The sequence below is a fragment of the Carya illinoinensis genome, chromosome 9, assembly GCF_018687715.1.
Source record: "Carya illinoinensis cultivar Pawnee chromosome 9, C.illinoinensisPawnee_v1, whole genome shotgun sequence".
Classification (NCBI taxonomy): Eukaryota; Viridiplantae; Streptophyta; class Magnoliopsida; order Fagales; family Juglandaceae; genus Carya; species Carya illinoinensis.
Window position 1 is genome coordinate 36,304,966 of NC_056760.1, and position 15,629 is coordinate 36,320,594.

At 35.2% G+C, this 15,629-nt stretch overlaps 2 protein-coding genes across 2 annotated transcripts; both read left to right on the top strand.

The window, feature by feature from the left end:
* Positions 1–10,765: 10,765 nt before the first annotated feature.
* On the top strand, positions 10,766–12,331 carry LOC122277054 (probable leucine-rich repeat receptor-like protein kinase At1g35710; the record flags this gene model as incomplete). Its single annotated transcript, XM_043086934.1, has 1 exon — positions 10,766–12,331. A coding segment is annotated over exon 1 (1,566 nt), but the record flags the coding sequence as incomplete, so codon positions are not given.
* Positions 12,321–15,188, top strand: LOC122276200 (MDIS1-interacting receptor like kinase 2-like). The gene is made up of 2 exons (XM_043085771.1): positions 12,321–13,440; positions 14,638–15,188. Exons 1-2 carry the CDS (start codon positions 12,333–12,335, stop codon positions 15,021–15,023), a joined length of 1,494 nt encoding a protein of 497 aa, XP_042941705.1. The 5' UTR covers positions 12,321–12,332; the 3' UTR covers positions 15,024–15,188.
* The last annotated feature ends 441 nt before the right edge of the window (positions 15,189–15,629 follow it).

Consider the following 15,629-nt stretch of genomic DNA (forward strand, 5'->3'; position numbering starts at 1 on the left):
ATTTACTTTTTCTTGATGTATGGGGCCCGTCCCCTGTTTTATCTTCCACTGGTTGTCAATATTATCTTTCGATTGTTGATGATCATACAAAATATATATGGTTGTTTACCCTACAATCTAAATCCAATGTGTCTTCTATTGTGATTGCTTTTGTTAATTACGTAAAAAATATTTTTTCCAGCAACATCCTTTCCATCCAAACCGATTGGGGTGGTGAATTTCGTCCTCTCAAGACCATTTTCCAAAACTTAGGCATTACACATCGGGTCACTTGCCCCTATTCCCATCCTCAAAACGGCACAGTAGAACGTCGTCATCGACACATCGTTGAGACGGGTCTCTCTTTGCTATCCCATGCGTCAATGCCTCAATTGTATTGGGCCGAAGCCTTTCTCACCGCCACCTTTCTCATTAATCGTATGCCTACACCCATTCTTGCCAACCGCTCTCCTTTTGAACTTCTCATGGGCCGGATTCCAGACTATTCCTTCCTTCGGGTTTTTGGCTCTTTATGCTGGCCCAATCTACGGCCTTATAATCGACATAAACTAGATTATCGCTCAAAGCCTTGTGTTTTTTTGGGCTACAGCCCAGATCACAAAGGCTACATTTGCCTTCATGTGGAATCCGGCCGTAGATATATCTCTCGGGACGTTCAATTCTTTGAGGAGCAATTTCCATTTGCTAAGCCCCCTAACTCAACACCTTCTCCTGACCCACAGTCATCACCGAGGCCCCCATCACTTTCGGCCCACCTACAGTCCATTCCTTCCACACCCATTTCTGAACCCATAAGCCCAACGGCTCAGCTCAGCCCTCCCACAGTCCCGATCCCTCCTTCCCCTTCCTCTCAATCTAGGGCATCGTCTTCAGCTTCTCCCCCCACCGCTACTTCTCAACTCAACCTATCACCTGAGTCATCCCCTCCGTCTATCTCTTCTTTGGCCTCATCCGAACCTCTTCTCCCTCAACCTACTCATCCCATGGTCACAAGATCCAAATCCAATATTCAATGTCCTCAAACCCGCTCTGACGATACCATCCCATGGCCGCCACAACCCACTCTTTCCCTCACTATGTCTTCGGTTTCTTCCTCCACACAGCCTCCTTCCATCCCAGAAGAACCTAGCTCCTTTACCGAAGCCTCAAAATACCCTGACTGGCGATCTGCCATGCATCAGGAATTTCAGGCTCTATTGCAAAACGGTACTTGGGACCTCGTCCCCTCCTCCCCTCACTACAATGTTCTAGGCTCGAAGTGGGTTCTCAAAACCAAGCGAAGGTCTGATGGTTCCCTTGAGCGCCGTAAGGCTCGTCTTGTGGCCAAGGGTTTCCATCAACAACCCGGTTTAGACTATTCTGAAACGTTCAGTCCCGTTATCAAACCAGTCACCATACGTCTTCTCCTCTCTCTTGCCGTCACCTCTCACTGGGCACTTCATCAGTTGGACGTTCAAAACGCTTTTCTCCATGGGGACCTTGAAGAAGCTGTGTTCATGCAACAACCGCCTGGCTTCGTTCATCCAGATCATCCTCATCATGTTTGTAAGCTTCGGAAATCTCTTTATGGTTTAAAACAGGCCCCTCGGGCTTGGTTTGCCAAATTAAGTGATAAATTGCTTTCATTTGGTTTTCGTGCTTCTCGGTCTGACTCTTCTCTGTTCATTTTCAAAAATTCCACTGATTGCTTATATTTGTTGATTTATGTTGACGATATCATAGTGACTGGTTCTAGTAATGCCTTGATTTTTGAGTTCATTCGGTCTCTTGGTTCACACTTTCCTGTCAAACACTTGGGCGAATTACACTATTTTTTGGGTATAGAAGTAAGTCGAGTCCCTTCAGGTCTCACTCTGTCTCAGTCCAAATACACTCAGGATCTCCTTGTCAAGACAAACATGCATAATTCCAAGTCCGTGTGTACCCCGATGTCGTCCTCTGTCAAACTTAATGCCTTGGATGGCAACACTTTTGAGGACCCTTCTTTGTATAGGAGTATTGTAGGCAGCCTACAGTACCTTGCCTTTACACGCCCTGATATTTCATTTGCTGTCAATCGGGTGTGCCAATACATGCACTGTCCACGCCAACCCCACTGGCAAGCAGTAAAACGTATTTTACGTTACCTCAATCACACTAAGTACCATGGTCTTCATTTTCAATCTTCCTCCACTCCCAACCTCTCTGCCTTCTGTGATGCTGACTGGGCTGGTTGCCCTGATGACCGCCGATCCACTGGTGGTTTTTGTGTTTATTTTGGAAACCATCTTGTGTCATGGGGGTCCAAAAAGCAGCCCACTCTAGCTCGGTCCTCTACTGAGGCCGAATACAAGTCTGTTGCTAACACAACCTGTGAGATTCTATGGCTGCAGTCCTTGCTCCAGGAACTTGGGATTTTTCTAAAAAATCCACCTCTCCTATGGTGTGACAACTTAGGTGCCACATATCTTGCAGCCAATCCTGTGATGCACTCTAGAACCAAACATGTGGAGCTCGACTATCATTTTGTAAGGGAAAGGGTTGCTGCCAAAACCCTCCAAGTATCCTTTATCTCCACCAAGGATCAACTCGCAGATATTTTCACTAAACCACTCTCTACAGCCAGATTTCAAGCACTACGGTCAAGCCTCCACATCACAGCTGTGCCGCTTGACTCGCGGGCGGGTATTAAGGCTATAGAGCCTGCACAACAAGACGAAAACAATTCCTCCAGCATGCACAAATAAGTCTGAGAATTCTAGAATATTTGTTGTAACCGTTTCTTGTACAGTTGTCATTACTTCATTTGATGCTACATTTCCTATTGACAGAATTGTGTCTATAAAAAGGAATTCACACTGTGTAAACATTTCATGGAAGGAAGAAGAATATTTTCGTTTCCACTAGTCTCTGTTTTTCCTTGTGTCTTTCTTCATATGGTTGGTATGCGCATTTCTCTCACAAGCTTCAACACACCGTCACCATCGTCGATGTCCACCATCTCATCCAGTTCTGCAACGCCGTATTACTCAGCTGAGAATGAGGCTTCTCATAGCCTATGTCGAGCTTTGCAATGACGCCCCATCGACGATTTCCAAGATTCAAAAAGTGAAAATGTTAAAGAAAGGGAGGGTAATTTAGCATCAAATGATGAGGGTAGTAGCGACATGGGACCCTAGCTTGGATGGATACTTCCAAGTATTTAGTTGAGACTATCACAAAAATCATGTTACATTTCCAAATGGTTTATAATATTTTTTAACCATGAAAATTATTATCTCAGGTACATCTTTTAATATGAAAACTGTTATTATATATAGAGGTATAATATGATGCATTAACGAGTTCTATAATTAAAAACAACATTTTATATAAAAAATTTATGCTAACCCAAAAATAAAAAATAAAAAATATTTTCAAGTCACAACCAAACACCAAAAAATCAGTTGTTTTCTTACAAAGAATTATGCTAAAAATAGTATCTGTAACATAAATATTAGAATAATGTTAGTATGCCATCTCATTTTGACCGCTCATGCATTTATTTTTTTCTTTAGTTTTTATTTTTGCTTATTAATTAAAGAAGTGATTATTAGTGTATTGATATTTTTTTATTACTTTTAAAAAATGTTGAAACATGTTTAAAAAATGTTTGAAATAAAAATTAAAAATTTGCACCAAGGAGCACACCAAGTGGGCAAATTGAGGGGCATAGTAGCACTACCATTTCTCATATTCATATGGGTTCTTGTCCAAATTTGAAACCTGAGTTCCGAACCGGATATATCCGGATGAACAATGTTAGGGATATTCTCTCGTTTGAAAGTTTGTAAATGGAATGGGTAGGTGAGAATATACATTCCTTTTATTTTCCCTTCATAGACTCGATTGTTCATTCTCACAAAATTGGAAGGAATCTAAGGAATAGAAGTCATAAAATCTTGACCAAGATTATTATGATACCCTTTTTTATTTTGTTAGAAGCCTGTATACGTACCACCCCTCTTCGTGCCATGAAACACACATCAAGACACCTCTTCACCTTATTGCTATTTAGCTCTATGTTAAACATTGTAACTTATGTTCATCGAATGAGAAACTGTGAAATTTCATTTCATGAAACAATTGCTATATTTATTGTGTGTCCTTTTTCACTACTGTGTGTGTTATGATAAAGTAGTGTAAAATCGCCAATGACATTAAAATGAATAAGATGAAAAATAAATAGAAGACATCGAAAAGAATTGGTGAATGCCATGACATGGTTAAGGAACCTTTAAGTGGATGATTTTTTAACATGTGACATGTTGAAACTGCAGTTTGGGAGCCATGATAAATTGCTATGTTTTCGTGAGTTTATTTTTTATTACAAGGATTTATATTTGTTTAAATAAGGCTGAGGATTTTCGCGAGTTATGGCGAAGTCTTTATCGAAAATATCTTAGAGTAGAAATCCTATTTATAGCGAGATTTTCTATTGGTTCCATAGTTGAATTTTGCAAATGGCTCTTTTGTAGTCATTATTCACATAAGAAAAACTGCCAAAATAATGCCTAAAATTGTCGGAAATGACTTATTTCGGCTATTTCCTATCACTAGCTAGGATGTATTTGCTAATGTCGAGCCAAGTAAAAGATATTTTTGGCGACTTAACGAATAGCCGTAAAGAATTGTCTAAAAATTGCCGGAAAACTGACAAAAATGCTGCAACCAGATAAAATAACATGGTTAATTGTCGACATTAGATTATTTATGGCAATTTTTCGTTGTGGGAAAAGTATTCCAACAGTAAAAACTCACCAGTATAATCCAACATGGCTAATGGGGTTATTTCTGACACCTTAAACAAGTCAGAAAAGGATATTTGCAGCTATTATTTCTTGCCGGAAATTGCATATATGGCAAAAGTTTATTGCGCCGATGATTGCTCGCCCGAAAAAGTTTTTCACAAAATTAAAATTTAAAAAAAAAAAATTACTCTAAAACAGAATACATAAAAAAATATAATACACATCCATTGAAACAAACAAGAGATTGAAACAAATTAACTTCTAACTACAACCATCAATTACAGAGTAGGTGCCAATGCCATATGCCTGCATGTTGCAAAAAATGAACTATTATGAGAATTAAAGAGACAATGCACTATATGTTCAAAGAGGATTTCCAAACCACTGGAAAAGTCAAGTTATAATAGAAATCCAAATTGATGTTCATTATTAGTCTACTTTGCATTTCTTTTCGAGCTCATTAGTAGAAATTCAAGGCTATAAACACAAGCTCCCAATTTTCAAAACACAACAAAAGAAGAGAATATCCAAATAATGCACACCATGCGATACCTATAGGTTCTAGCTCTATCAACAAAAATAGGTTCTGCCTACAAGTAAGAAAAGGGCAATAAACAAGAAAGAAAAAGTCAAAATTCAAAAGTTAAAAGAAGAAAGAGGACCTTGATGCTCGTGTGCATCAACAAGTTTCTACTGATGCTACCAACTTGTTAGGCTTTGGATCCTGCGATACAGATAGCCTCTTTTACAAGGATGAATTCAGAAGAACATCAAACCAGAAAATTAAAATAAGTCAGTAAAGGAAATTATATGGTCAGAATCAAAACTGATTGCACCAAAAAGAAACAAATGTTACATTAATAATGATGCTCATGGAGAAAATTTTATAAAATGATAGCTACTACTGTTGTTTCAATTAATCAATATACATCTATACTACATGTAGTTAACAAGAAGAGAAAAAGCAGCCTGCATCCCAATGCCGACAATGGAAAATCTCTTATGGCATTTTCACACATCCCTGCCCCCTTAAAGCTAAAAACTTTGGGCTTAAAAAAAATAGCACTAAACAGGATACATAATACTGCAACTACAGTTGGTTGAATTTTCTTCAAACCCTGAAATGTAACTGATACAAATTGTCTCAATGCACTATGATCATGGTTATTGATTGGCATCTCAATGGACAGCATTAAATACATTAAAACCCAACAAAGAGAAGCTATACTTTAAATACAAGCAAGGAAGAGAGGCAAGCTCAAAGACATGTCAGTACTAAGATGAAATTACCCAAAAAAACACTCTGATATGTGGCAGAGACTGTTACAGGGCAATTATGAGACTTTCCTCCATAAATAGATTATGAAGACACAAAAAAATAAACCAAGTATATGTAAATAATTGAATAAACCAATTCTCACAAATCCACAGAGTAGCATAGTGAACAAAATACTTGAATCAGATGTAACATACATGGCAGCCAACAACTTCCATTTGTAGAGGCAAGCTTGAGTTTCCAGTGGGCGGAATTCATTGTCAGAGATAACTGTCTTCTTGCAGTGTAGAAGGCAATTAAGATACAAAGCCTCTAAAGGTTGGAGTAAAATACAAACTTTGTTATAAAGAAAAAAAGGTATCTTCAATAATACCAGTTTGGAGCTCAAGGTATAAAAAATCTGTCACACCTTGAACTGTGTCGTGTCATGTGCTACTTGTATAGGTATAAAGTTTGAAAGATTTTGCAATAATATAATAACAGTGACTGAGAACATGCCTCTTATATATCATGAAAATATGACACATAGCTACATGCAAAAAAAAAATATTACTTTTTTTATATGCTAGTCACATACCTACAGAGCCCTTTATAGTAAACAAAATAACAAGGAAGTTTCTATGTTTTGGACGTGTTTCACATGCCCAGCCGGATCTCCTTGGACACCTAGGGGATTAGGGCTCCTCTACATTACCTTATTTTCAACCACAATTTACTGTTTATACATGTTATTTACACAATTTTGTTTTCACAACTAGGAAAACCTGTCTTGCACGTTACATGGAGTCATTGAAGAAGAAGCACTTGGAGTAAAGACAAAGGCAACATGCATACTTTATAGTCATTATTCTTGATCAGCATATCCATCTTGTGCAAAGAAAGCCAAAATCAAGTTTCCTAAAACTGCTCCAAAGTTTTGTTAATCGAACAGCTAAATACAAGTCCTAACTCTGTCTGCTATAAGTTGCAGTTATGCTCTTTGACATGTTGTACTAGATTTCAATTATCCCCTGCATAAGAACATAAATTTATACAACTTATGGCACAAAAGAAAGCTATGAAAATCAAATCAACTAAGATGAACTTCTCAAATAACAAACATTTCTGACGTAGTGTGTATTAAAAAATTCTGGCAGCATGTAAGTTTCTGACACTCACAACTCCAACTAACAAAAAAGGAACACTAGATTGTTGATATTGTTAAAATATGATAAAAGATAAAGCCGGTGACATCATTTAAGAGTAAAAGTGATGAAAGATATGCTTTCTATGAGACTAATGTGAAGACTGCCTCCCTATTTTGTTCAATTGGGTGATTTAGTGTTTAAAGCTCCAGTATTTCTACATCACACAACACCCAATGTTCAAGGTACAATTAGAACTGAAACATGAAAAAAAAATTGTCCAGGGTAACCATAACAACCAAGCCTTTTAAGTGATAAGTAACTAAAAAAAGTACTTCTAACTATCACTTTTGAGGCCACACTAAAGCTAAAGTTTCATGGTGAGTATCAGTCCAAGGTCTAGACACTATATTAAATATAATAGCATAAATCAATTAGTTGAATTTATATAAATATATATAAAGCAATTAGGCCTTAAAAAGAAAAGAAAGAGAAGACAAACAGAGCATCACAATGAGTTGGTAGTCCCACTGAAAATAAAGGTTTTGGACATTGTTGGATTTGGGTGTGACATGTTTATTGTGGATGCCAATAATTGTTTTGAATTAAAGGTTTTGGACAGGAAAGAAAAAACATATTTTTGCAGTTGAATTTTATACAATGCAATGGACTAAGCTCACTAGTAGGATATCAGACTCTGTTCTTAAGCATTTTTATCTTGTCATTACAATCTCGTCATCCATCTTGTTCATTAACCCATTGGTTCTCAATTCAACCAATTTCTGAATTTACTGTTTAGACCTGTTATTTCCACAATTTTTTTCACAACTAGGAAAACATGCCTTACACGTTACACTACTGCTAGTATGTCTGTATATATATATATATGGTAACCTTGTATGTGATGCTAGATATATATGTATAGTAACCTTGTATGTGATGCTACGCTGGAGGCAAAAAGGTAATGCTAGATATGGACTTTCATTTCTTCCCTTTGGCTTTATAGAGATGATGTCTATTAAAATGTGGCCTGAATTGTTTTTGAATGTCTTTGTCATTTCAGTATCAGCTGCAATGTCTTAATCCAATTATTATTTGGCAGCACTTCTTTTGCATCTTTTCTGTCCCGGATAAGCTTTCAAGCTCATAAATGATGGATGGTTGAATCATAGTAATGGTTGAATGATAACTTCGTTTATTATGGTGACTAACATGAGTTTTTAATTTTTTTTTCTGCATTAGCTGCTGCCTCATTTCTCCGACGAGCATGCATTTTTAAGTTCGGAAGAAATTTCCATAACAAAGGTACTATTAGGTTTTTTTTTATTCTATATTTTGGTTCACTTATTCAATCTAAATCCTTAACTATAACTCTTTGCAGATGACTTCACAATGCCTTCACCTGATTTTAACAATGAGGTTTTACAAACAGGTCTAGACATCAGAAGTTGCTTTATGAAGTTTTTTTAGCATCTTATACGTACAAGGGAGGGTTTGAGGATCATCTATATTAGTTGAATGTGGTGATCCTTAAAGAGTTGAGCGTAGATGCAGTGTCGATTGACAGTATTTTCGCTTTTCTTTTTTTAGATTTCTCGCTATCTCTCTCACTTTATCTTCCATTTTCCAAATTTCATACTCGTGCTGTAATATATCATCCCATGTCTTCCAAGCCTTATTCTCTCTTATACGAATATTCTCTTCTAACAAATAAAGTATATCTGCACATATAAAAAATTCACACCTTGCATCTCTAACTCCCAATTAACATGAAGTAGATACAATAAATATTTTTTTTTTCTATATATGGTGAAGAAAATGATACTCATACAACCTTTTTTATAATCATGTTTTAAATGAACGGAACTTTTATAAAATAATTTATAAAAGTAACATTATTTTATAAAAATATCCGTATGAGAAAAAGTATTTCAAATATTTTCAAATATATTAATTTCTGAATTGCATATCTCAATTTCTGAATGGCATATGAGGAAAAGTAACAAGTTTCAGGACATATTATGCTTTCATGCATCTTTAATTTATAAGTTGCTTATTGCAAAATGACGTTCCCAAAACATACTGGAAGAAGCTGTGCCGACAGAAAGTTTCACTTTCATGACATTGTTGAGGTTTTTAGTGTTTGCTAAATTCGGTTTTAAAACAAATGGTTACGTATGTTAATGATTGGAAAATACACTAAGATTTATGTACAAGATTATGGTTAAAGTAAATAGCAGAATAACTAAAGCTTTCAAAATAAGAATTTTATACATAATCCTTCAAATATATTTTTTGTAAAAATGATGTTTCGGAAAAATATCAAACCAGGCCCAGCACGAGTTGTTGAAGCAGGCATTTTCTTAAACCTGAAAAACCTAAATAGAATCAAAGCAACTTAAATCCATGGGATCGGTTGTTGAAGGAGAAGACGTGTTTTGCTGGACAGTGGTATTCGACGTAAAGCAGCTGATCATCCGTGAAGGAGATAAAAGAAAAGAAAAGGGCGAGAAGAAGACAGAGTTGGTGTAGGTGAGAAATGATGAGTGGGAGACTTGGTGAGAATGAGTGGAGGCTTTGGTGAGATGCTGTCGGGGGAAAGAATCCAAAATAAAGAAAAGATACACGGAAAGGCACGGCGTAGATAAGGGATCAAAGGAGAAAAGATAAGAATCTCCTAAACCTTGTTATTTTATTTTATTTACTTTCTTTTTAATATATCTTACTTTCATTTATTTTCCATACAAGTCTTTGACGGGTTGGGTCAGTGCGGAATTCTTTTCTTGTCGACAGAGTTCTTTCTTCATTTTAAAAAGTAAAGACCAAATAATACGTCGAGGCTCTGTTTCTTGCTCAATCTTTTCATATACACAAGTCAATGAGTTGTCGCATGCATTATTAATATACATAAGTCTTGAGGGTCTATTTCTAAGAAACTAATAAATAAATGTATTAAGAAAAGACTTGCGGAAAGACACGGCGAAGCTAAGGGATGAGAGGAGAAAAGTCTTTGACGAGGTCAGTGCAGAATTCATTCATTCAATTATTTGGTCAGCTCCAGACCAAATAATTATTACTTCAAGCAATAATTTTTCCAATCGCTCTCTCTGTTTCTTAACAAATTAAATAATATCAGTAAAATTTAATCAATTTAATTGAACACTTATTCATTTATGATCCAGCGTATAGCTTAGTTATGAGAAATTTAAATAATTTTTAAAAGTTACAGAATTTTAAAAGTCAAAAACACTTGGCTTTAATTTATTCATGTATTAATATACTTTAATTTCATTTAGAAAACAATAATTAAGAGCAATTCTCCAATTGGGCCTGTCGACGTTGACGTTTTAATTAATACATGAATATATATAGTCAATGAGTCGTCGCATGCATTAATATACACAAGTCTTGAGGGAAATTTCCAAGAAATTAATATATAAATGTATTGGCTTTCAAAGGAAATTTCCAGGATCATTCGTTCAATTATTTCACCGGCCTAGCTTTGGAATCTTTTCTTACATATAAAAGCGTACGTCTATATATATTAGTCATCATGAACAAATATATATAGTACTAATAGGTCATTACTCATAAAAATGGCAGTCTCCTCCCTTTTCATTTCCAATATACCGATAGTAGCATGGGCTATCTGGATCTTTTTATGCGGAAACTGTTTGGATAATGCACTTCATCAGCTTGTTAACGTTGCAGCAGCATCTGGATCAATATCTACCCTTCAACTTGAACAAGCCAAGACTTTGCACGAGACTGGGTGGTGGCCGTCCAGTAGTAATTATTCAAGTGCTTGTCACTGGAATGGTATTACTTGCAATGATGGAGGAAGCGTCACAAGCATCGATAGATTTCATCAAGGTTTGAGAGGTCAGTTGAAACTCAACTTCTCTTTCTTCCCAAATTTAGAAAGTCTTGAGCTTGGTTGGAACAACCTTACGGGGCTCATCCCACTTGAGATAGGGATGTTGAAAAATCTGACCTCTTTATACCTTTTTGGGAACATGTTCGTCGGTCCAATCCCAACTACTCTAGGTCATCTAACTAATTTGAGATTTTTAGATCTTGCTCGGAATAAAATTAATGAATCCATTTCACCCGAAATAGGGATGCTGAAAAATCTTGCTTATTTATCTCTTTCATCGAACATGCTCGTCGGTCCAATCCCTTCCACAATTAGTCATTTAACTAATTTGAGAATTTTATACCTTGATAGAAATAAAATCTATGGATTCATTCCCCCCGAAATAGGGATGCTGAAAAATCTGACTGTTTTATCCCTTTATTCGAACATGCTCGTCGGTCCAATCCCTACCATTCTGTGCCATTTGACTAATTTGAGAATTTTATACCTTGATCAAAATAAAATCAATGGATCAATTCCTCCTGAAATAGGGATGCTAAAAAATCTGTTCTCTTTATCCCTTTATTCCAACATGCTCGTCGGTCCAATCCCTTCCACAGTTGGTCATTTAACTCATTTGGAATATTTAAACATTAGCTGGAATAAAATCAATGGATCCATTCCCCCCAAAATAGGGATGCTGAAAAGTCTGTCCTCTTTATCCATTTATTCAAGCATGCTCATCGGTTCAATCCCTTCCGCAATTGGTCATTTAACTAATTTGAAATCTTTGATCCTTGGTAAAAGTCAAATCAATGGATCCATTCCCTCCGAAATAGGGATGCTAAAAAACTTGATCTATTTATCTCTTTATTCGAACATGCTCATCGGTCCAATCCCTACCACTCTTAGCCATTTAACTAATTTGGACTATTTGGACCTTAGTCAAAATAAAATCAATGGATCCATTCCTCCCGAAATAGGGATGATGAAAAATCTAACCACTTTAGACCTTCATTTGAACATGCTCATCGGTCCAATCCCTTCCACAGTTGGTCATTTCACTAATTTGAGATATTTGGACCTTAGTCAGAATAAAATCAATGGATCAATTCCTCCCGAAATAAGGATGCTGAAAAATCTATCCTCTTTATCCCTTTATTCAAACATACTCGTCGGTCCAATCCCTTCCACAATTGGTCATTTAACCAATTTGAGATATTTAGACCTTGGGGCGAATAAAATCAGTGGATCCATTCCTCCCGAAATAGGGATGCTGAAAAATCTGACCACTTTATACCTCGAACATGCTCATCGGTCCAATTCCTTCCACAATTGGTCATTTAACTAATTTGAAATATTTGGACCTTCGTCGGAATAAAATCAGTGGATCAATTCCTCCCGAAATAGGGATGCTAAACAATTTGACCTCTTTATCCCTTGGTTCGAACATGCTTGTCGGTCCAATCCCAACCACTCTGGGTCATTTAACTAATTTGGAATCTTTGGATCTTAGTCAGAATAAAATCAATGGATCCATTCCTCCTGAAATAGGGATGCTAAATAATTTGACCTATGTTAACCTTTGCCATAACTTTATTAGTGATGAAATACCCACTGCACTTGGGACCATTGGCAAAAGGGATTCATGTCGTCAATTCAAGATTTTTCCTCCACGTCACAAAAGCAAAAAATCAATCATAACCGAAATAGAAATTTTTGCTCCCATCACCACTTTCCTTGCATTCCTAGTTATTGGGAGTATTCTCTTGTCTCGTTGTGTGCTCAAGAAAAATCAGATTGAGTCTAGGGGATCAAAGAATGGAAACATATTCTCAATATGGAATTATGATGGACATATTGCATATGAAGACATCATTGAAGCAACCGAAGATTTTGACATCAGATATTGCATTGGAACTGGTGGTTATGGTAGCGTTTACAAAGCAGAATTACCAAGCGGAAATGTGGTTGCCTTAAAGAAACTTCATCAGAGAGAGGTTGAGAATCCAGTTTTCTGTAAGAGTTTTATAAATGAGGTGAGGGTGTTAACAGAGATTCGACATCAAAATATTGTAAAGTTGCATGGGTTCTGTGTACATAAAAGATGCAGATTTTTAATTTATGAATACATGGAAAGGGGAAGCCTATTTTGTGTCCTAAGAAATGTTGATGAAGCTATGGAACTGGATTGGAGCAAGAGGGTAAACATCATCAAAGTCACAGCACACGCCTTATCTTACATGCATCATGAATGCATCCCAGCAATTGTTCATAGAGATATATCATCCAACAACATTTTGCTGAACTCTGAATTCCAAGGTTTTATCTCTGACTTTGGAACTGCTAAACTTCTTGATCCTGACTCATCCAATCAAACATTGGTTGTTGGCACTTATGGTTACATTGCTCCAGGTAAATTGTTAACTGGTTATTTCTACCACAACAATGTCATTGAAATTATTTAATTAAGAATATTGAATATAATTCTTTCATTAGTCATGAATCTAAACAAATTTCAAGTTTATTTTTCTTTACTGTTTTTTTTCTTTCGTCAAATTTACAATTTATGAATTCGTTTTATCACCAATTAAGCTAAAAGGATGTTAAGTTGATAAAACTAAAAAGACATGTAATATAATCTAAAATCCCAATAATCTAAAATTTTAAATTTAATTAGTTCTTTTTGTTCTTCATTTAAATGTTAAGCATAATCGCATATATTATTTAATAATAATACATTTGGAGAGTGGATAATGAGACTATATAGGAATAGTTTGCAATTAGCAATAATGTAATAATATATATGGTAGCTTCCTATAATCAAAGTTTCATGATTTAACATTTTTTTTCAAATTTATAAATTCTTTAGATTCAAATTTATAACCACTACGCAAAAAAAATTAAAAAATAAATAGTTGACGCTACAACTCATTTTTGTGAACTTTGTTTATTTTTCACAACAATTATATAATAAAGTTGTCACGTCTTTGTAGTCTTTATCTTTAAAAGACTTATATTTTAAAAACTAAAGATAATTATCGCTAACTTGATTAAATATTATTCTTCATTCAATATTTTATTGTTAAATTAGAATTATCAAATTAATTAGATATATTACTGTTCATTTAATAAGCTTAAATGAATTATATATTATTTAATTTTTATATAATAATATAATTCGAGTGTTGACGTCACATTATAAATAGAAATTAGATATTTAAATAATTTGTCGTTTTCATTTAATAATATTACTACCTCAAAAAATAATAAATTTAATTAGATATATTATTTTCAATTTATAAATTCAATCTTTATTTATAGTGGAGTGGTTGGGAACTTGAGGGCGTGGTTTCATGAGTAAAAATTTATGCTTTGTAGGTTATATAGAGCATATAGTTTCAATAAAATTAATAAATATAGAAATATTCAGTTTTTTTCAGTGCCACCTATAAATTCTAAGATTAATATGAGAAGTCATGTTGAACAAATGGCTCAAAAAATACTACTGATCATTATTGTTTGTATGGAATCTTGCACAATTGCAAACACTATTTTTAAAAGGCATTGACGCTGTTTAGTTGTTCTCATCGTTTTTTTCTTTCTCTACAGAGTTTGCTTACACAATGACAGTTACTGAAAAATGTGATGTATATAGCTTTGGAGTGGTGGCACTAGAAGTATTAATGGGAAGGCATCCAGGAGAACTCTTGTCCTCATTATCATCATCATCATCTCAAAACATGATGCTAAATGAAATATTAGACCAACGTCTGCCACCTCCAAATCGTCTAATTGGACAGGATATTTTGCTTGTTGCTACAATAGCATTTGCATGCCTTCACACTCAGCCAAAATCTCGGACTACAATGAAATGTGTATCACAAGAATTTCTCTCCCGCAAAAAGCTGAATGTCATACCCTTGACTACGGTTTCACTCTCGCAACTGAGGAAACAAGCAACATATATGGTTGGATCAGGATTTGCTTATTGTTAGGGTGGTTTTTGTGTTGTCAATGTGTCGTTTACATTTCTCAATCTTTTTTCAAGAAAAATATTATTTGTAAACATTCCAAATCACACCATAAACTTGAAGTACTCACTTTTCATGGTTGGAAGTAGCTGGAATTTGAAATAGAATGGGACCGGTGTGTTTGTATGAGATAAGTGTGCAAATATAAAGTAGAAGTGAATTAAGTAATATCTCATAGAGAATTTCAGCAGATTCATCATTTCTTCTTCATGAATAACAGGTTTTCAGAATATTTTTCATATCAGAATCATCCCCAACTTCATTGTCCTACTCAAAAAGAAATAAACAAATCTTACATCTAGTTAGAGTAGTACCTAGCATAAGAGCTCAAAACTTTAAAGCCATGAGTGGAGTCTTTCGATACTTCTCTTCTATCTTAATTGTATGAGAAAAGATATTTAGATAAGGTCACTGAAAGTGTAAAAATATACATGTTAACTTTTTTTTTTTTTTGCATTAGGAAAAAAAAGGAAACCATTGATCAAGAACAAATATGTGACAAAAGAGAAAGGGGACAGGCTATGACGAGGCACTTAATTACCTTTTGAATGTATGAGATGCTAGTTTGCC

What these genes read in the sequence shown, in the direction of transcription:
- LOC122276200 (XM_043085771.1), top strand. Translation starts at nt 12,333, where the DNA reads ATGCTCATCGGTCCAATTCCTTCCACAATTGGTCATTTAACTAATTTG. An exon ending in TTATGGTTACATTGCTCCAG is followed by an intron (nt 13,441 to 14,637) that starts GTAAATTGTTAA and finishes CTTTCTCTACAG; the next exon opens with AGTTTGCTTACACAATGACA.